Source organism: Delphinapterus leucas, chromosome 13 (genome assembly GCF_059928025.1).
Source record: "Delphinapterus leucas isolate spDelLeu-1000000601 "Yukka" chromosome 13, BTC_Dleu_Yukka2, whole genome shotgun sequence".
NCBI classification, from domain to species: Eukaryota; Metazoa; Chordata; class Mammalia; order Artiodactyla; family Monodontidae; genus Delphinapterus; species Delphinapterus leucas.
The window spans coordinates 73815897-73836638 of record NC_143141.1 but is presented as its reverse complement, the minus strand read 5'-3'; the positions used below and the strand labels follow the sequence as shown (position 1 = coordinate 73836638).

The window sequence follows — 20742 nt, the reverse complement described above, 5'->3', positions numbered from 1 at the left end:
GGAGGCGGGGCCTGAGAGGAAGGGTGAGAGGAAAGGGGCTTCCTCGGCCTCCAAGAGTCCTGGGGCTACGGCACCAGCCAGGACCTACAGACTCCCACCAGCCCCTGGGAGGCCCCGCAGAGCCCAACTATACCAGGTGGACCTAGAACCTGGGACTCAGGGAGACCTGGGCTGGCCTAAGGGGTGGGGCTCAGCAACGGCAGGGCAGGCTGCAGGCAAAGGTGGTGCTTAATAATAATTAATAATAATAGGCATTGGTTGGGTCTGTACTACCTGCTCAGACTTTTCCTGAGATCTTTACCTGTTTTAACTCACTGAATCTTCACAATTAACTTTTTATGAGTCTCACTTTACCAAAGGGAAACTGAGGCACAGAGGGTTTTCTGGTTTGTCCACACAGCCAGGAAGTGAAAGGGCTGGCATTCAGACCTGGCTAGGCTGGTCCCCGGGTCCCACATCTACCATCATGCTGTGGAAAGTCCAACCCTGGAACTTACAGGTCAGTATATCTTTTGGTGGCTAGGAGTTGGGCAGCAAGGAGGAGTAGGAAGCAGCCTGGCTTTGGAGCCAGAGGACCTGGGCACAAGTCCCTGCTCCTGTCACCCTGCATCAGGCACAGAGATGCACCAGGCTTGGTCCTGCCGACAAGGAGCTCCCAGGCTGGGTTGGGGTGCAGGGGAGACTGTCAGGTGCCCGAGTGGCTTGGCTCCAGGAAGAGAGGAACAGGCGTCCCAAGGACCCCAAGCGTTTCCAGATGGGCGTGTTCTTGTCTGGTTGGGGTTGGGGGTGTGAATGAGGAAGACTTCTTGGAAGAAGAGGCATCAGAGAAGCACTAAATGGCTTGGGACTGTAAAGATGGCAATTGGAGGAGGTGTCAGGGTCAGGGTCGCTGGGGACAGTGGCAGAGAAGGAACAACGCCAGGTGATCAGTTAGTTTTGAGGGGAGTGGAGGCTTGGGAGAAGGTCAGGGGTTGTCTGGAAGGTGAGCCAAACTGCAAAGGGCCTTGAATGCCAGGATGAGACAATTGTACTGACATTCTTGACAGCCCTCCCCTGGGACACCCAACACAGTCCCTGAACCGCTCACCAGCCATGTAGTAAATGCAGTCAACTTAGGCAGGTACAATAATTACCACCATCACAAACAGAGGTGCCAGGCTATGGTCTAAGTGCTTTGTATTTCACTGCATTTAATTCTCATAACACAGATGCAGAAACTGAGACACACAGAGATTAAATAACCATGTTTACTTCCTTAATCTCATTTCAGCCTGTTACCTCATCCATACGCTGATGAATCCCAAATTTGTGTCTCCAGCCTGGGCTTCTCCCTGAACTCCAGGCTCATATATCCACCTGCGTTCCTGCCCTCTCTACCTGGAGGACTAACGGTTCTCTTAAACTCAACCTGTCCAAACCCAACTCCTGATACGCCCCCGTCCGCCCTGGCCCCTAACCTGCAGCACTCAGAGCTGCCCCTTGGCGAATGGGTAACTCTACCCTTCCAGTCTCTTGGCCAGTCAGGTTGGAGTCATCCTTGACTGTCTTCTCCCCTCCCAGCTCTAGCCCCAGAGGCAGTAAACCCAGCCTGAGGTCTCCTCCTCACTGCACTGCCTCCACCCTGGTCCAGCCACCATCCCAGCTCTCTAAGACCCCGCAGCAGCCTCCTGACCAGTTCCCCTGTTCTCAGTCTGCCCCCTTCAGTCTCTTCTCCACTCAGCATCCAGAGTGGTCCTGTTCATCCTTCACAGCCTCCCATCTCAGCCAGAGGACAGCCCGGTCCCAACAGTGATCCCCGAGGTCCACCCTGCCCTCACTCTGCCTCTTTGCCATTCCTCCATCGGGCCAGGCATGCTCCTGCCTCAGGACCTTTGCACTGTGGTTCCCCCTTCCTGGAACACACTCACCCCAGAGTTCCTTTGGGTCTTTATTCAAATGCCAGCTTCCCCCAGGGCACTGCTCAGAACCTGTCTAAAATTACACTTCCTGTCCCTTTCTCTGCTTCATTTTCTCCCAACACCGAAGACTACCTAACACACTATACGTTTCACTTGTCAGCTTGTTTATTTCCCTCCACCAGAACATAAATTCCACGAGGGCAGAAAGTTTTATCTTTTGGTCACTACTGTATTCCTGACTCCTAGAATAGTGCCTGGAACAGAGCAGGTGCTCAATGAATATTTGTTGAGTGAGTGAATGAATGAACCACCCAAGGTCACACATTGGTAAGCGATGGAAACAAGAGGAAACCCAGGAAGTCTGACTCTATGGTCAGTCTATGCTCTCAATCACTCATAACTCTAAAATGTCCAATTTTTAGCTGGGCCCAGAGTGGAGGAGTGCATTTGCTGATGTCATAGGATCCTTCTGTGGTAGAGCCTAGACTTTTGTCTCTGTTTCCCAAGGAAGGGTATGGATGTGGAAGGTACAACTAAGCACCTAACCCGTTAAGCAGGGGGCTCTCCCCTGGCTGAATGTTGATCAGCCACAGGGGCCGGAGGCTAAGGCCCAAGATGTTCATCTGAGCTCTCCCTGCACAACTCTGCCACGGGTAATGGTGGGGGGAGGTGCAGAGGGGCCAGCACTGGACTGGAGGGAGTGGGTCCCCGCAGTGACATTGCACTGTTGATGAGAAGCTCTGCAGCCTCTCCCTGAGGCCCCGCATTGTCTCCAGGAGTCCTGCTGGCCCAGCTCCCATATGCAGAGACTGCAGCAAAGCGACATGGCTTTGGTCCCAAGCCACCTGAAAACAGAATAATTTGCTGGAGTAAAATGTAGTCCTGGACAGTTCCCCTTCTTTGGTGGTGCAAGGGCGGAACAGCCTGGGAAAGGGCTGGGGGCAGGGAGCTCTAGGCTACTGGCCAGCCCATATGGCCTCAGCAGCCTCATGACCTGCGTCCGGCCACTCTGGGGAGAGGAGTGTCTTCTTCTTGCTGTTTCCCAGCAACGAGGGAGATTAGAGAGCTGGTGGGCTCAGCCTTCATGTCCCCCCAAAAGCCTCTGACCATCATCATTCCAATCTCTCTGTCATGTTATTCCTTGCAATTTACAAAGTACTTTCACAAAAATTAGCTCATTTGATTGAGTGAGGCAAGGCAGGCTTTCACCACTATTCCCACGGAACTGAGGTTGCCTCTTCGCCTCTCCCAGCCACTAGCATCCCTGTGTCAGATCCTGGGAGGGTTTGGGAGGATCCGCTGCAGGTGCTCTGGCTGAGGGTAATTCACAACTGGTGGAAGCCGTGCTGACTGGAGCAGGAAAGCAGTGCTGGGATGCTGGTCTCTGACAGGTAGAAAGTCTCCCCAGAGGTGCTGAGAGAGGGGGATCGATCAGTTGGAGGCCAGGAGGGTCCCTCAAAGCAGAAACTGGAGCCCAGTGGGTGTGTCCTGGTAGGTGTGGCTGGCCTGCTGGACTTGACCGAGAGCCATTCACCCCTTCCTTCTTCCTAACAGAATTGCAATTCTTGTTCACGATGACACCATGTCCAGCTTAAAACACTCAACCTTCCAGTATGCTTTGTGGCTATGCGTGACCATGTAACACAGTTCCAGCCAATGAAGTTATAGCCAAAGTTGCTGGGTGGAGCTTCCAAGAAAGTTTGCAAAAGAAGAGTAGACTTCGTCTGTGCCTTTGAACACCCATTTTGTCCTTATCCCTTCTCACGTCCCTTTTTCTTCCTGCCTGGAATGACGAGATGCCTGTAGGCACAGAAAATATCTTGTGACTCTGAGGACAACAGTCCCATTAAAGATGGGAGATTAGGAGGCTTGAAGGAGCCAGGCCCTTGGTTGCTTCCTGGAGCCATTACCTCAGCTCTGGACTGCCTGAATCCAGGATTTTTTTTTTTTTAAACAGGGATGTTTTTACACATAACTAAGTGCAATCCTAACTGAGACAGTAGGTCAGAGCAGTAGTTCCCAAACTCTGCTGCACCTTACAACCACCCAGGGAGGACTTCCCTGGTGGTGCAGTGGTTAAGAATCCTCCTGCCAATGCAGGGGATACGGGTTCAAGCCCTTGTCCGGGAAGATCCCACATGCCGTGGAGCAACGAAGCCTGTGTGCCACAACTACTGAGCCTGTGCTCTAGAGCCCGCAAGCCACAATTACTGAGCCCATGTGCCACAACTACTGAAGCCTGTGTGCCTAGAGCCCGTGCTCTGCAACAAGAGAAGCCACCGCGATGAGAAGCCCGCGCACCGCAACGAAGAGTAGCCCCCGCTCCCCACAACTAGAGAAAGCCCGCGTGCAGCAATGGAGACCCAACACAGCCAGAAGTAAATAAATAAAATAAATAAATTTATATATATATAAAAAAGAATCACCCAGAGAGTTTTAGAAAAGCCCACCAACCAGGGCATACCCAACACCATTACATCAAATCTCTGTAGCTGGGACCCAAGCAACCATAGGCCTTAAAAACTCCAGGGCTAATCCCAGTGAACAGCCATGTGGGAGAACCAGTGGGTTAGAGCCATGCTTCTGAAACTTTAAGGTGCAGAGGAACCACCTGGGGGTCTTGTTAAAAGGCAGATTCTGATTCAGTAAGTGGAAGGTGAGACCTGAAATTCTGCATTTCTAGCAAGCTCTCTGGCAATGTTGATGCTGCTGGTACATAGGCCACACTTGGTGTATTGAGGGGTTAGAACACTGAGTTAGGTCTTCAGACTTTGGCTAAGAATGATCATCAAGACCACCACCAACACCATCCTCTCCTTTCTTCCTCCTTCTCCTGACCCTTCTTTTTATTCCTCCTCTTCTTCCTTCACTGCTACCACTACCACCTCAATTTATAGAGCAGCCATCACAGGCCAGGCACCAGGCTCAGAGATTCACACATCCCGTCTTTAATCTTGCTGACAGCTCTGTGAGGTAACAGATCTTCTGAGCCCGAAGAGAATTCAGATTTGCCTGAGTCTAGCTGATGAAGCCTTGGAGTTTATGAGTCCCTAGGCATCTATTTGCACTGCTGATTTGCATGAAGGCTCTGTGCTTTTTGTTTCTGTATTTGAGCTCAAGGAGGAAGGAAACTGCCCGAGGGGGCCCTGGAGAGAGGGCCGGGGGGGGAAGATACAGGGACAGTGTGGGGGACAGGGAGTGTCTGCTGCTCGATGTGACCTGAGGACCCTGTCTGACTTCTCAGGAGGAAGGGCATTCTCCCCATTCCTGAGTTGAACACAATTGAGCTCCTGAGGCTTGAACAGCAAGAGAACCTGCTACTCTTCTAAGTTCCCTGAAGGTTTGGGTGTTTTTGTTTGTTTAGCTCTAGAAACCACGGAAAGACAGCTGAGGCAGACATCTTTTGGAACATCTGCCCAGCCTACTCTTTGCCGTTCCTGAGCAGCATCTCCACCCCCAGTGGTTGGCCTCTGGAGCCATGTTTATTTATGTGACTCTGCTTCTTCTTGGTTGTGGTTTATTGGACAAGGTTGGTCCCCTAACCTAGGGGCAGCTGGATCCCTGGTTTGGCTGAGCCAATCAGCATCTCTTGAGAAAACAGAAGTGAGAAACAGAGATGCTTGTGGCTGGTCAGTCATAGTGAAGCCCGAAGGCCATGTGGAGGCCAGGGTGGTCATCTTTGGCCCATAGGCACAGAGGCTTAAAAATCAGATCAGCAGAAAGAGGAGGCACACGGAGAGAAGCAGAGATGAGAGACCAGGCAGCAATAGAGAGAAAAGGAGAAAGTAGCGACCTCGTTTCCTGGCCACTTTCCAGCTGCAGCCTAGGCTCTCGGGAGGCCTGCTTCACTTCTACCATGGGTTCCACACTGCTTATAGTGAACAAGCTCCAGTGCCCTCCTCCCCCCATGATCTGCACCTCTTGGCGTTCACGCTTTTGTATAATCCACATACCCCTCTTGTGTGGGTGGGCACTTACTTCTAAGCAGTGGAATTTGGCAACAGAGATGTCATTTCCTGATTACAATATGTTATATTGCCAGCAGACTGGCTCCAGAGACTCCCTAGCTGTCTTTCAAGAAGCAAGTGGCCATGTTGGAAGGCCCATGTGACGAGAAGCACAGGTCAGCCTCTGGAAACTGAGGGCAGCCTCCAGTCAATAGCGAGAGAGAAGCCCGGGCTCTAAGCTCTGTAGACACAAGGAGATGAATTCTGCCAACAACTGGAGTGAGCTTGTAAGTAGATTCATCCCCCGTCAAGCATTCTCTAGGTGAGCATGCAGGCCAGCCAAAGCCTTCACTGCAGCCTTGTGAAACACTAAGGCGAGGAACCGACTAAGTTGTGTCCAGACTCTTAACCCACAGAAACTGTGAGATTATAAACATGTGTTATCTAAAGCCACTAAGTTTGTGGTGACTTATTACACAGCGATGGAAAACTAATGTACTGCTGCTCTTCATCTTTTGTCTTTAAAAATAATTAATTAATTAATTAATTAATTAATTTTTGGCTGTGTTGGGTCTTCGTTGCTGCACGCAGGCTTTCTCTAGTTGCGGCGAGCAGGGGCTACTCTTCATTGCAGTGCACAGGCTTCGCACTGCGGTGGCTTCTCTTGTTGCAGAGCATGGGCTCTAGGCACACGGGCTTCAGTAGTTGTGGCTCGCAGGCTCTAGAACGCAGGCTCAGTAGTTGTGGCGCACGGGCTTAGTTGCTCCACAGCATGTGGGATCTTCCCGGACCATGGCTTGAACCCGTGTCCCCTGCATTGGCAGGCAGATTCTTATCCAAGCGTCTTATCCAGGCATCACCAAGGAAGCCCCCATCCGATGCCTTTTACACAGGTAAATTCCTGTTACTTACAACCTGAAGAGAGCACGTAGCCTGGGCCAGCATTTTCCACCCAGAAGAGCTGCTCCATCCAGGATAGTACTGACAGAAGACAGAAGAGGCTGGAGATAGCACAGCATGTGCTCTGTGGTGGAAGGCCTGACAGAGGGTAGCACAGCTCGTGAACCAGAACTCCTTGAATACCTTGGAAACTCCCTGGGGACTCCCAGAAATACGTGGGGTAAACAAGGAGGAAGACTAGTGGATGGGGGTGGGGACTACTAAGCCAACTGAATTGGGGTATGTGATTTCACTTGTACTTACCCTGCCTGATGTTCATTGTAAATGTGTGTCATCAGATTTGGGATACTTGGGGCCATTATTTCTTCAAATATCTTTTCTGCCCTGTTCATTCTCTCCTCTCCTTCTGAGACTCCAGTTAAATATATGTTTGAACTTCCTGTTGTCACACATGTCCCTCAGGCTCTGTTCCTTTTTTCTCTTCATATTTTTTTCTCTGTGTTCTTCAGATTGGATTATATTTCTGTTGATCTCTATCTTCAGGTTTACTGACTCTTTCCTCTGTCATCTTGATTCTCCTGCTAAGCCCATCCAGCAGATTTTTAGTTCAGATATTTTATTTTTGAGTTCTGTATTTTCCATTTGATTCTTTCTTATAGTTTCTCTTTTTCTGCTGAGAATTCCTATCTTTCCATTCATCAGGAGCATATTTTCTCTTACATCATTGGGCATGATTATAATAGCTGTTCAAAGATACGTATCAGCTAATTCCAACATCTGGGATGTTGGAATCAGTCCCCATTCTTGAGAATGAATCATTTAAAAAAATTTAATATATTGAATAATTTTGGATTGTATCTTAGTCATTATAAATGCTTTATGTGGAAACTCTGGATTCTGTTATATTCTTCCAAAGAGTGCTGAATTTTTGATTCTACTGGGCAACTGATTGGACTTAAACTGCAAACCCTGTCACACAGGGACCTTGTTAAAATGCAGTGGCAGCTCAAATCTCCATTCAGTTCTTTTATCCTTACCTGAGTTGCTTTGGGTCTGCCCTGGTATATATGGTTTAGAGGTCAGAATGAGATTTGTTCATAGTTTTTACACAAAATTTGCCTCCCTTCTTCTGGATTTCTTTCATGGACTCTCCCCTCTTTTCACTTTTGAGGGGAAAAGTGCCCCAAACTCTCTGATTCTTCAAGTCAGAAAGAGATCACGGTTTCTATCAGTCCATGATGCCACTTACTGAAGCTCACCTTCAGGCTAAAAAAGTAAAAAACTAAAAGGGGGAGAACCATTCAGTACCATTTCCTTTTTTCAAGCATCAACTCTGCTTCTGGTAGCTTTCTAATGTCATCAGGTAGTTGATATTTATATTTTGTTTAGAGTTTATAGTAGCTATCTACAGAAGTAACAGTATGATAGGAGCTTACTCAGCTATTCTCAGCAGGGGAACCTGTGATTTCATTTGAGTTTACTGAATACTAAGCTTGAGAACATATCAGATACAAAAATATCATTAAGCCCTTTTTACAGATGGGAACACTGAGCTCTCATAGGTGCATCTGGTTTAAAAGTCCTCCACCCCATTCTATCCAACTCCACTTGGGTGAGGCAGGAATAAGATGGTGTCCACCCTGTGGAGACAGAGGGGGAGCTGACAGAAAAAGAAGGCAGGTGAGATGCCAAACTATACAAACCTAAATGTACAAGTACTTTGGGCCAAGGATTTGTCATGATGAGCCTGAAGCCTTGCATGTGGTCTGTTTGAAGGCTTTGTTTCTTTCCTTTTGGTCCCTTTTGAAAATTTCAGGGATCCTGGATGTGCTAAGTGTTCGTGAAACTGCTGCAGAGCAGAACTTTAGCGGAGCCTTGTGGCTCCCAGACAAGATCAGAAACAAAAAATGTCATAGGACCTCAGAGATGATCTCAACCCCCTCATTTTTAAGATGAGGAAACTGAGGCCCTAAAAATTAAAATGATGTGTCCAAGATTTCTTAGCTATTAATGGCTGAACTAGTTTCAGTGTTTAAATCTCTTAACTTCTTCAAAATAAACATAACTCCTTCATACCCTTATATAGTCCTGTCTTTCTCTCTCTCTCTCTCTGGCCTGCCCACACTACGGTCATGAAATATCAACACCGATGACTCCATTTGCCTCTGATGGCATGGAGGGAAAGTCATCAATCCGTGAGAGTAGTACTCCTCAACCGTTAAAAAAAGTCTACAGCACTTGAGAAGCATAGTGCCCATGAATACTCAAGTAAACCCCAACTAACGTCATCACACCAATGCATTGACGTCGATGGGTTCCAGTTGCGGTATTTATTCCATGGCAATTGTCCCACCACTCAATCCCCACAGCACCCACCGTAAATGCGGAAGGCGTACTCGATCTTCAAGCTGGGGCAGGCCTGCTCGCTAAACACAGATGCCATGCCCAGCACATCCTCGAAGGAGAACGCATCGTTGTGGGAGAACACTCTGCAGATTCGGTCTCTGAAAGGGTTGACCTGTGGGTGGGGAGGAGGAAAAAGAGGAGGGAGGCTTATCCACGTCAGGTTCATGCCTCCCTGGGTCTTGTTAATCTATCAGAAGCGCAGTGTCCTGGGTTTGAGAAGAAAACAATAACAGCAACCTAAATATTGGAGTAGATGTTGAGTCAATAAGCCAGGACCGCGGACACGACGGAGGGTACCTGGGCTGAAGGACCACGCTTAACATCACTCTCCCCACTGTCACCTCCTGCATGTACATTCCACAGGCTCATTGTTTGGTTGTTAAAAATGGGATAAAAATTGTTTATAATTCACTCTCCAGAGTAACCTACTATCAACATATTGATGTAGAAGTCAGACAGACCCAGGTTTCAGTCCTGGCTTCACTATTTACTAGTGATTATTTTACATAATCTCCAGGGCCTAAGATTTCTCATCTACAAGATAGGGTGGGATAATACTGTACCTACTTAACAGGTTTGCTGTGAGGATTAAATAGGATAGGTTTAAAATTGCACAATGACTAATAAATAACACTCAACAGATGGTAGCTGTAAGTTGTTATATAACGTCTACAGATAGTATAATTTGTACAGCAATTTTCATTTTTAAACCAGCTCGTTGTCAAATTCGAGTCCCAAATGAGTAAGGGTCATGTGAGTTTAGAAATTCTGATTCCCCTAAATTGGGCCTGGCCAGGGTCATTCATGAGCGGTCCCTTCTGAGCTGGTACTACAAGGTTCTAAGCAAACACCCCAGCCACTTCTCAACCGGTTCAGAGGCAGCTCACTAAGGTCACCTTGCTACTCTCCATCCAGGCTCCAGGAATGGGCAGGTGGGGTGGGCTGTGGGTTAGAAGGGATGGACAGATCTAATGAGAGTTAAAGTCACAGAACAAGCTTGGAAATATTTAAAAGTAGCAGGTCCATCTTTGGCATCCTCGTCTTCCTGCTTTCTGTGTCTCTAATCCACCCCCACCTGCTAAGATTCCTTGGCCCGCAATTGCTCAGGGGCCCAGCCCGTGCCTGCTCTAAACTCACCCTGCCTGCTGGCAGGCCTTACCAGATCCCAGCTCTGTTCTGGTGTTCCAAAATGACCTCTGATCCCTCCCTTCTCACCAACCAAAATTCCTTTTCCTTGGATGCATCTCAGCTAAGGAAGGTATTTGATCCTGCGAATTCACACAGCAGTCCCTCAGTATTCCAAATTTTTAGTTAGTTGAAACAAATCTTTAGTTGATTTTTCTAGTCCCTTTTCACTGACAAGGTATTTCTTCAAGGCTCCAGGCTTCATGCAAAAGGATTAGTTCCACTGCACACACGGCCCTATCATCTCCCTCACTAAACCCCGTCCCCAGCCTCTCTGAGCCCCTGTCCTTGTCTGTCACTCCTTAGGGCTGCCCTAGCTTCAGCCAACACTTCGTTCTCTGGTTTTGATGTCTCCATCTTGGGGTCATGAGAATTTCTCTTTCATTTCTTCTGAACTCAGCTACAATGTTAAAATCTATGGTTTAATTTTATTTGGTATTCCTATATATTTGAGAAGGGAGAGGGGACATTCTGAATCACCCCACGTGGCTGTGCAGTTCTCAAACCTTAGTGAGCATACAAGTTATCTGAGGTCCTTCTTAAAACCATGAATTGTATCTCCCACCCTCAGAGATCCTGATCTAGAAGGTCTGGGGTGTAGCCCAGTGTTATGGATTGAATTGTGGCTCCCCCCAAATTTATATGTTGGAGCTCTGATCCCCAGTACCTCAGAATGTGACCTCATTTGGAAATAGGGTCGTTGTAGACGTGATTAGTTAAGATGAGTGTATATGAAGTAGGGTGGGCCCCGCATCCAATATGAATGGTGTCCTTATAAAAGGGGAAATTTAGATACAGAGACATGCAGTCAGGGAGAACACCACGTGAAGGTGAAGGCAGAGATCGGGGTGACATGTGTACAAGCCAAGGAATGCCAACGATTGCCAGAAAACTACCAGAACCCAGGAGAGAGGCACGGAAAAGATTCTTCCTCACAGCCCTCAGAAGGAACCAACCCTGCAGACACCATGATCTCAGGCTTCCAGCCTCCAGAACTGTGAGACAGTAAATTTCTGTTGTTCAATCTACATAGTTGTGATAGTTTGTTATGGCAACGTTAGTAAACCAGTACACCCAGGAATCTTCACTGTAGATAAGATTCTCAGGTGACAGGATTAATCCCATATATATCTATATATACACATATATGTTGGAGGAGTGGCCAGGGTCCAGGAGAATCCAGGCTGCCTCGTTAGATCTTCCAGACCAGCTCCTATCTCCTCCATCTTTTAACCTCCACCTCCCCTAGAAAAGTTGGCCTGCCTGCTTCAGATGAATCCTGCTAAGGGCAGTCTTCTGTGATGTGTTCCACCTAGCTAAGTGCCTCTACAGATAACTTTGCCAAATTTTAACTAAATTAACCCTCACAAATGGATAGGCGGCTTAACAAGATTCCTGCAAGGAAACCACAGTTGAAGATAATGCTCATAATACAAACGCCAAGTGAACAAGAAAATGGGCAGATACCTCTCCTACTTAAAATGTGAGCTCTTCTCTATGAGGTAGAAACAAGGAGAATTCAATCAGACATAATGAGAAGTCCCAGCTCCAGTTCTCTTTTCCTGCACTCAGACAGGTGCAAGATGGGTCAACAAGCTCACTGCCTAAGCGTCTATCCAACCACTGAACGATGTACCAGTCTTCCCTTCCCTCGGGGCAGCCCCACTACTTGGCTTTGCTGGGAGTGATGGGGGAGGGGAGAATAATTACCAGGAAATCAATTCACTCCCCCTTAGACCCATGTCACGTAACTGTTATCCACCTGCGCGCACACACACACACACACACACACACCTTGTTTCACAGAGATTGGGAAGCCAGCTGTTGGTGTGGCACCTGCTGGTAGCAAGAACAGTACATGAACAGAACACGGTGACCACAGATTCTGTTGGAAGATGCAGAGAAAATCCTGCTGAAGGTGTACAGAAATATGCATTAGAGCAAAATTCACACTGTGGAAAATTTGCTAAATAGTTGAAGAAAAGTACAGCTGTTTCTAACATGGTTTCCCTAGATTCTGTTTCAATAATGAAACACAGGAAGAACCACATTTCTGTGAGTCACTAAAGGAAAGAGGCAATGTGGACTGAACAGTACATTACTTCCTTAATAAAGACACCATTTATGGGAAGATTTGTCTGAGTGTAATCACTGATGGAGTGGCTGCTTCCTGATGAAAGTGGATTCTGGGTAAGAGTGCAATGATGTTGATACATGTGTAGCTACTCCCTGCAGCATTCCCTTCAGGCTACTGTAGTGAAGAACTTAGATCCAGAAGTACACGAGTGCTGTAGGATGCATTGATGTGATTGGTTTTTTTTTTTAAGGAGTTTAAAATATAGTAAAACTTATAAAATGATTTGTATTCAGAAAGAGACTATGAAAATCTTTTGAACCACACGGAGGTTTGCTGCTTATCTATTGGCAGAGCACTTAAAATAGCCATCGAACATGAAGAGGATTTATTCTTGTACACAAAGACAAGAGTTCTAAATTTGCTGAGCTTTTTATGTTAAGTGGCTGTTGACAGTTTGCTACTTCAGCGATATCCACCAAAATATGAATTCAAATTCTTCTGACTCTTCAAGGTAAAGGTGACTTATTTTAACAGTGAGTGAGAAAGTATTTGCTTTTCCAAAGAGACTCATGCTTTGGAGAGAATGTTTTGAAAATGAGATTTTTGTTGCTGAAAACATGTGATCTCACCTATAAAGATGCTTCTGTCTGCACACCTGAAAAATATTAGAAACAGATTTTTCTAATCTGTTTGAAAATGATCCAAATGAAGAGTGGAGTTTGAGTCCATTTGTTAAAAATATAAAAACGCAACGCTTTCCAATTATCTTGTAGGAGCCGCTGACTAATGTAATGGAGGATGGACATCTGCTAGCTTAATTTCAATCAAAAGCCTTTAATTGGTGGATGGGATTGAAAATAAGTACCGTAATTTAATATAGCAAATGATATATCTCTTCTCTTTGGATCAACTACAACAGCCATTGAAAACAAACTCAGCTAGACCAGATTTCTAAACGGCTCTCTCTCAAAGGGTTAAAGCAAGATTTCAAAGAGAAATGAAGCATATCCAATCACATTGCTTTCCCTGACACTGTTGTTATTAATTATAAGCAAGCAATAAAATTGTGAAAGGAAGAAATTTTGTTATATAAAATAAAGGAGAATTTATGTAAAAAATATTTTACGTAATCTTTAATTTTAACGTTTTATTTTGCATGTTTATTTCATAACATATTAGTATTGTAGTAAGGGTATAGAGTTTATAAGTGAATATATGCATATTATGGGTGCACGCTCCGTATTTTTTTATTGCTGGGAATGCGTGATCAGAAATGTCTGGAGGTTTCTGATCTAGACTAACCCCCTCATGTCACAGATGTGGAAATGAGGACCTGGGTGGGGGGCTGACTTGCCCAAGGTCATTCAGCAAGCGAGTGGGAGCCCAGGACCCAGGTCTTCTGAACCTGCCTGGTACGGTTCCCACCTCAGTGCCTTGCGCCACATAACTATCAAAAGAGAAAGGTGGTGATGAGGCCAAGCGTTATGACCTGAAAAACCTTTTTTGACAAGAAGTGCAAAAATAGAGCCCAGATTGAAGTCAAAGAAGTGGCCCCTGGCCTCTGAGAGCTCTAGGGTGACAGGAGCAAATGCTGAAGGAGGGAGAAGCCCAGAGGGGAAGGGGAAGGCAGCATGGGGCCATCAGGCTGGGGAATGCTGGAAGAACAGAGTGAGGAGCAGGGCAGGTATTGGCTGCAGCGCGAGGGCCAGAGCTGTGTCCGGGCCCTGGAGGCTGCGGTGACCGGTAGAGTTCTCTGTGAGGCCCGGCGGGCACCTGCCAGGAGAGTGTCCCAAGCCTGGTCCAACAACGGCAAGTTCCCTTCCCCCAGGTTTCCGGCGGCTCGCTTCCCAGAGGGAGATCCCAAGGCGCTGACTGCCCCTGTGACCAGGCGTCCCTGGCACACATGCAGCTCCCTGCAGAGGGCTGCTGATGGTGTTGCAGGGAGAGTTTCTAAGGGCCCAGGGGAGGCTGCCTCTGTGCCTCTCCCATCTCTCCACCCGGAGCCAAGCGCCAGCTCAGCCAGAATCCTCCGGTCCAGCCCAGCCACCAGCAGACAGAAGAACAGCTGGAAAGAGGCAGGAACGGGAGCAAGGCTCATTAAAGAGCACAGTTCCGGGCTTCCCTGGTGGCGCAGTGGTTGGGAGTCCGCCTGCCGATGCAGGGGACACGGGTTCGTGCCCCGGTCCGGGAAGATTCCACGTGCCGCGAAGCGGCTGGGCCCGCGAGCCATGGCCGCTGACCCTGCGCGTCCGGAGCCTGCGCTCCGCGATGGGAGAGGCCACAGCGGTGAGAGGCCCGCGTACCGCAAAAAAAAAAAAAAAAGAGCACAGTTCCAGTTTACAGTATTCCAGAGTTTTGTTGCTATTACTTTAATAATCTGAAATCTGAACCGATAAAATTTGGGACCCATCCAGAGAGTTATAGTCTGCATAAAATTTCACACTCATTTAGAAGTCTTCAATCCTCCAGAGGAAGAGATGACAATTGACAAACTAACGCTTCCCGTTTCAAGAATAACATATACCCTAGCATGAAGGTGTTCTGAACAAGGGAATATAAACATGTCAGTATAGAAATGTATACAGGTAACGGTAGTGCAATCCCCATCTAGGCATGACAAAGCTAAAGAAGGCGAAAATAAACCCTAAATGCTGGGGATGTTTTTGGAAACACAAACTACAGTTTGTAAATAAAAAGATTTCAGTCCCTGCCAAAAAAACTAAGTTTTTTCAAAAAGGTCTTCTCAAAGTTATTGAACAAGAAATTTGATCTGAAGATGAAAGTCAGAGGGAAAACATTTGGACTTAGCTTAAAAACATCTCCTCACCATCTCTCCAGCAAGTGCATAGTCAAAAAGGGCTCTTTACAGTTGCAAATAAGTTACAAATAAGCAAGAGAGGGAGTGCTAGATTAGCCAGAGACTAATGAGTAGGAACTCATGGGTATCTAGATAGATGGATAGAAGGAGAGATATAGAAATAAATATTGGTGCTTAGCATACATGGGTTACTATATACACATATATTTTCTAGCTCTGTGCACTAAGGGACTTTACAGTGGTGAAACCTGGAAACATCACCGTAACTAAGTGATGAAAGTTAACATCCCTCGTAATTGATTGTATTGATATTATGTGTCCCCTGATACGATGTGATGAGAAGGGTACTTCACTTCTGTGGTATTGGTTGCATAAATCCATAACCCCAGACTAAGCAAGAGAACACATCTGAAAGACACAAATTGAGGGAGGTTCTACAAAAATACCTGGCCAGTACTCTCCAAAAAATCATGAGAGACAAGATGGAGGAACTGTCACAGATCAGAAGAGACTAAGGAGACAGGAAGACTGAACGTAATGTAGGATCCTGGAGTGGATACTGGAGCAGATAAAAGATAAAGGTAAGAGAACTGGTGAAATCCAACTAAAGTTTGTAACTTAGTAGTGTTCCACCAATTTTAATTTTAGTTTTTTAAAAAAATTTATATATATATATATATTTTTTGGCTGTGTTGGGTCTTCGTTTCTGTGCGAGGGCTTTCTCTAGTTGCGGCAAGCAGGGGCCACTCTTCATCGCAGTGCACGGGCCTCTCACTATCGCAGCCTCTCTTGTTGAGGAGCACAGGCTCCAGACGCACAGGCTCAGTAGTTGTGGCTCACGGGCCTAGCTGCTCCGCAGCATGTGGGATCTTCCCAGACCAGGGCTCGAACCCATGTGCCCTGCATTGGCAGGCAGATTCTCAACCACTGCGCCACCAGGGAAGCCCCTGTTATTAGTTTTGATAAGTGTCCCATGGTTACATAAGAAAGGTATACAGTATTTGCCTTAATAAATCTTGAAAGCAAGCCTTGAAAGGATTAAACTCATTTCAGGTAACAAGACTGCATCCAAGAACAAAACTGGATAACAGTTAAGTGGATACAACATTAAACACCTCAATATGAAATTTACAATGTTCAGATTCCAATAAAAAATGACCAGTCATGCAAAAAAGTAGAAAAATAAGATCCACAACCTGTAGAAAAATCAATGAATAAAAACAGATCCAGAAATGACACTAATGACAGAATAGGCAGGTGCAAATATTAAAACAACAATCATAAATATGCTACACATATTCCAGAAGGTAGAGGAAAGTATGGTGAGGAAAAACGGTAAATCCATAGATCCAAGAAGCTCAACGGAACCCAAGCAGAAGAAACTTGAAGAAAACCACACCACAGCACAGCGTAATCAAATTGCCCAAAACCGGCAATAAAGAGAAATATATTGGGGGGTGGTGTGGGAGGACACATACATATAGAGGAACAAAGATAAAAATGACTCGGGCTTCCCTGGTGGCACAGTGGTTAAGAATCCGCCTGTCAATGCAGGGGACACGGGTTCGATCTCTGGTCCGGGAAGACCCCACATGCCGCGGAGCAACGAAGCCCGTGTGCCACAACTACTGGCCTGTGCTCTAGAGCCCGCGAGCCACAACTACTGAAGCCCGTTGTGCCACAACTCCTGAGCCCACGTGCCTAGAGTCGTGCTCCGCAACAAGAGAAGCCACCACAATGAGAAGCCCGTGCACCACAACAAAGAGTAGCCCCCACTCGCCGCAACTAGAGAAAGCCCGCGCGCAGCAACAAAGAGCCAACGCAGCCAAAAAAAAAAAAAAAAGACTCTAGATTTGTTGTCAGAAACTAAGCAAGCCAAAAGACATGGAGTGATACTCTCAGAGAGAAAGAAAAAAGGCTCTCATCCAATTATTCTATACCCAGCAAAAATATCTTTCAAACCTAAGGGCAAAGGACTTTCTTCTTCCCCCAGACAAACAAAAGCTTAGAGAATTCATCAGCAGAAGACCAGACCTACAAAAAATATTAAAAGAAGTCCTTCAGGGAGAAGAAAATACCAGAAGAAACTTGGATCTACACGAAGGAATGAAGGACACCAGAAGTGATAAATATCTAAGTAAATATAAAAGCTCTTTTTCTCATTTTAAACTCTTTTCAAAGAGACAAATCCAATTACATAGCTGGAAGTTTCAACATTCCTCTGTCAGTAATTGATAGAACAATAGAGAAAAAAGTCATTAAGAATATAAAAGACTTGAAAAGACTATCAACCAGCTTGACTTACTTGACATGTGATAGAACACTTCACCCAGCACAGCAGTACATACATTTTTTTCAAATGCACTTGGAACATTTACCAAGATAGACCATATTCTGGGTCTTACAGCAAGTCTCAATAAAGTTAAGCGGATTTAAATCACACAAAATATGCTCTGACCACAGCATTACATTAGAAATCAATATCAATAAATTAGAAAATCAATAAATCAAAATCAATAAATTAGAAAGATATCTTGGAAACACTCAAAGTCAAATAGATTACAAGGGAAATTAGAAAATAATTTGAACTAAATAAAAATGAAAACACAACCTATCAAAATTTGTGGTATTCAGTGAAAGCAGTGTGTACAGGAAAATGAACAGCATTAAGTGCTTCTATTAAAAAAGAAAGGACTTAAATGTTTATTTAAAAAAAAAAAAAAAGGCCCTTATCCAATGGTGGGAGTTGGTCACTGGGGGACAAGAGAGAGGGTCAGGAATTCCAGGTCTATCATCTGGTGGATGATGGAGCCCGTTGTAATCCTGTGATACCTGGGAAGTGGCTGCCCCTTGGGAAATGGATGAGCTTGTCACCTGGAGCATTGGAAGCCTCAGGTGGATGGAGCTTCTGGGCTGAACTGGAGAGCTTCTCTTCCTTCAACCCTGTTGCCCAGGAGGAATTCCTAGTTCTGGGTCTGAACCGAGTCACCCTTCAGCACTAGAGTAACTCTACCAGAAGGTGGCAGTATTGAGTTGGAGTCATGCAGTCAGTTCCCAAACCCAACGTGAGTGAGCGCCTACTGTGTGCAAGGTGTTGAGTTAGGCTGTGACTGTCTCACAGACAGGTGGCAGGATAGATATTACCATTACGTTTCACAAAGAGAGGACACTAAAGCCCAGCGAAGGAGGACTCAAGCTCCTAAGTCAGTGCTTTGTCTACAGTACTACTCTTAACTGCACTGGGTATGCATTTTTTTTTCCAAGAAAAGTTCTCAAAATCGCATTCTTGCACATGCAGAGCAGGCAGGGTTTGAGGCATTACCCTGAGTCCCATGCTCATGCCAGTTGGCAGTTGCTCAGAGGACAAACCAGCAGAACTGAAGGATGTGGCTTCCTCAGCTAGGGATGAGACACAGGCTCGTGGCCTGAATTTTAAGCCATTGTAGCAAATGCATAGGTGAGTTACTGTGTGCCAGGTACTGACCCAGGTCCTAGGGCCCCCAAAGTGCTGGAGACGCCACCTCTGTCTTCCACGGGACACAGGCTAGGCACTTAAAGAAACCTCTGCAGACACAGACAGGGTAGGAGAAGGTCTGAATCAAGTCCAAGCAGGGTGAAAGGACAAGAACTAGGACAAGCTAACGTTGCTGGGCGGTAGGACCAACAAAGGGCAGGGAGGAGAAACCAGCCAGGAGACAGAGACAGAGCAGGAATCAAGGCCAGACCAGGTAGGGAGTGATGTGGTGCGACAGTGGGAGGTGCTGTGGGCTGGGGGTGGATGGGTGGGTGGGCAGGGAACCAGGCAAGGCAGCAGGGCCTCCCCTTCCTTCTCCACATGCCCCCCAGCTGTCTCCTCCTCTTCCAGGCTGCCCTGGGGTCACCTAGTTGGATAAAAATGTTAAGTAGGGGAGGGCAACAGTGGGGCTTAACCTGGACCCTGAATCCTCAAAGGCCCAGGTTGACCTGTGTGATCTTCACCAGGTGGAGAGAAGCCTGGCATTTTCATTTCAGGGAAGCTAGGGGTAGGGAGCACAGGGCATGAGAAATTCACTTAGGTGAATGTACTCTCTCTGTTGGCCAAGCCCCGGAGGCATCCTTCCCGCTAGTTGTTTATAAGAAAGGGACAGGCTCTATGTTTCAGATGTTCAACTTTCCTGAAGTCTAAAAACAGAGAGGCCTGTAAGGGAGCTGTCTCCCGGTGACAGATGGGTTGGCAGGGACAGACTGAGGATGTGTCCTGCTGGCAGATGGAGGTGGGTCGCTAATGAAACAAATCAGGGGGAAATGCAGTAAAAATGTTAAATATTATTAAACATCCATGGGACCACGTGGCCTGAACTCAGACCCACCACACCTATCTCTCCCCAGATTCTAGGCCCACAGGTACCTGCCAATGCCCCGAGGATCCTTCCGGAAGAGCCATCTGCTAGCTTGGAGGAGCTCAGGGGACTGCAGGCCTGAGTTTTTGGGGGTGGCCCAGGGGCCTGGCATTGTGCTGTAGGAGGCTTGAGGTGGGGAATGGAAGGGGCAGAGGCTCTGGAGTCAGACTGACTCTAAATAAAGTTATAACTTTTTATTTGACATCTACAAGATTCTGGTATCTTGCAGATTTAGAGGTTAATATGATCTCAATTTTTCAATAGTGTAACTTGTCCAAGCAAAAAAAGAAAAAGAAGAAAAGAAAAAAAAAAGAGAAGCAAAAGACCAATTGACTCCTCACTTATTTATCAAACCTATTACAGGAGACACAAAACTTACATTACAGAGAAGTGTCTATTCACATCTGTACATTAGCATTTTAACAGCTTGAGATCAACTCTACAGTGTCTTACAACACATTAAACAATATTCAAGTTCTTGGGTAACAAGAATGACAAGACAAGCTGTGTGAACTTGGGCAGATCGTTGACCCTCCCCTTTTCCCCATCTGTAAAATGGGCAGAATCATAACTTTGCTCATGGGGTTTTATGGGGATCAAATGAAATCATATTTGCCAAACACCTTGTGCTGGCAGGCCCCCAATAAACTTTATCATCAGTAATTCTCTCCACCCAACTTCACTGTCCCCCCCTCTGCATCACCAGCACCCCCAGGGACTGGCAGGGCTATCGATTTAAAGCTCCCAAGTGTTGCCAGTTGCTGACCCTGCTTGCCGATGGGCACAGAAATGTTAGTTTTGGCTCCCATGGGTGCCTATAGGGACAACTGCTGACTACAGCCAGAGGCATCACCTCCAAGTGAAATCTCCAGGGAACTCAAAGGAGAGCAGCTTTGGTGAGAAGAAGGGCAAGAAGGGGGCTAACGTGTTGAGTGCTGACCTCGGCATAACCTCATTTTGCAGTTGACGATAAGGAATCACAGAGAAGCTAACACACCGGCTGTGCGGCTGAGTCCCACAGGGAGCTTTAATCGAAATTCACCTTCCTTAACCCACCGGTGGCTTTGAGTCGGTACCTCTAGGGGCAGGGCCCAAGGATCTGTGCCTTAGTAAGCTACCCACATACTACACT

The 20742-nt window shown here is 46.6% G+C and overlaps 1 protein-coding gene across 2 annotated transcripts in view; it reads right to left on the bottom strand.

Moving 5' to 3' along the window:
- Positions 1–20742, bottom strand: part of CIB4 (calcium and integrin binding family member 4) — a 68825-nt gene that overhangs the window by 3086 nt on the left and 44997 nt on the right. The window contains exons 3-4 of one of the 2 annotated variants that reach the window (XM_089923380.1): positions 9122–9263; positions 67–3698 (exon numbers count right to left, since the gene is read on the bottom strand). In XM_089923380.1, coding sequence (XP_089779506.1) covers positions 3523–3698; positions 9122–9263 — 318 coding nt within the window. In that variant the 3' untranslated portion in view covers positions 67–3522. Of the gene's footprint in view, positions 1–66; positions 3699–9121; positions 9264–20742 lie in introns of those variants that run through there. The other variant, XM_089923381.1, reaches the window with a different exon arrangement.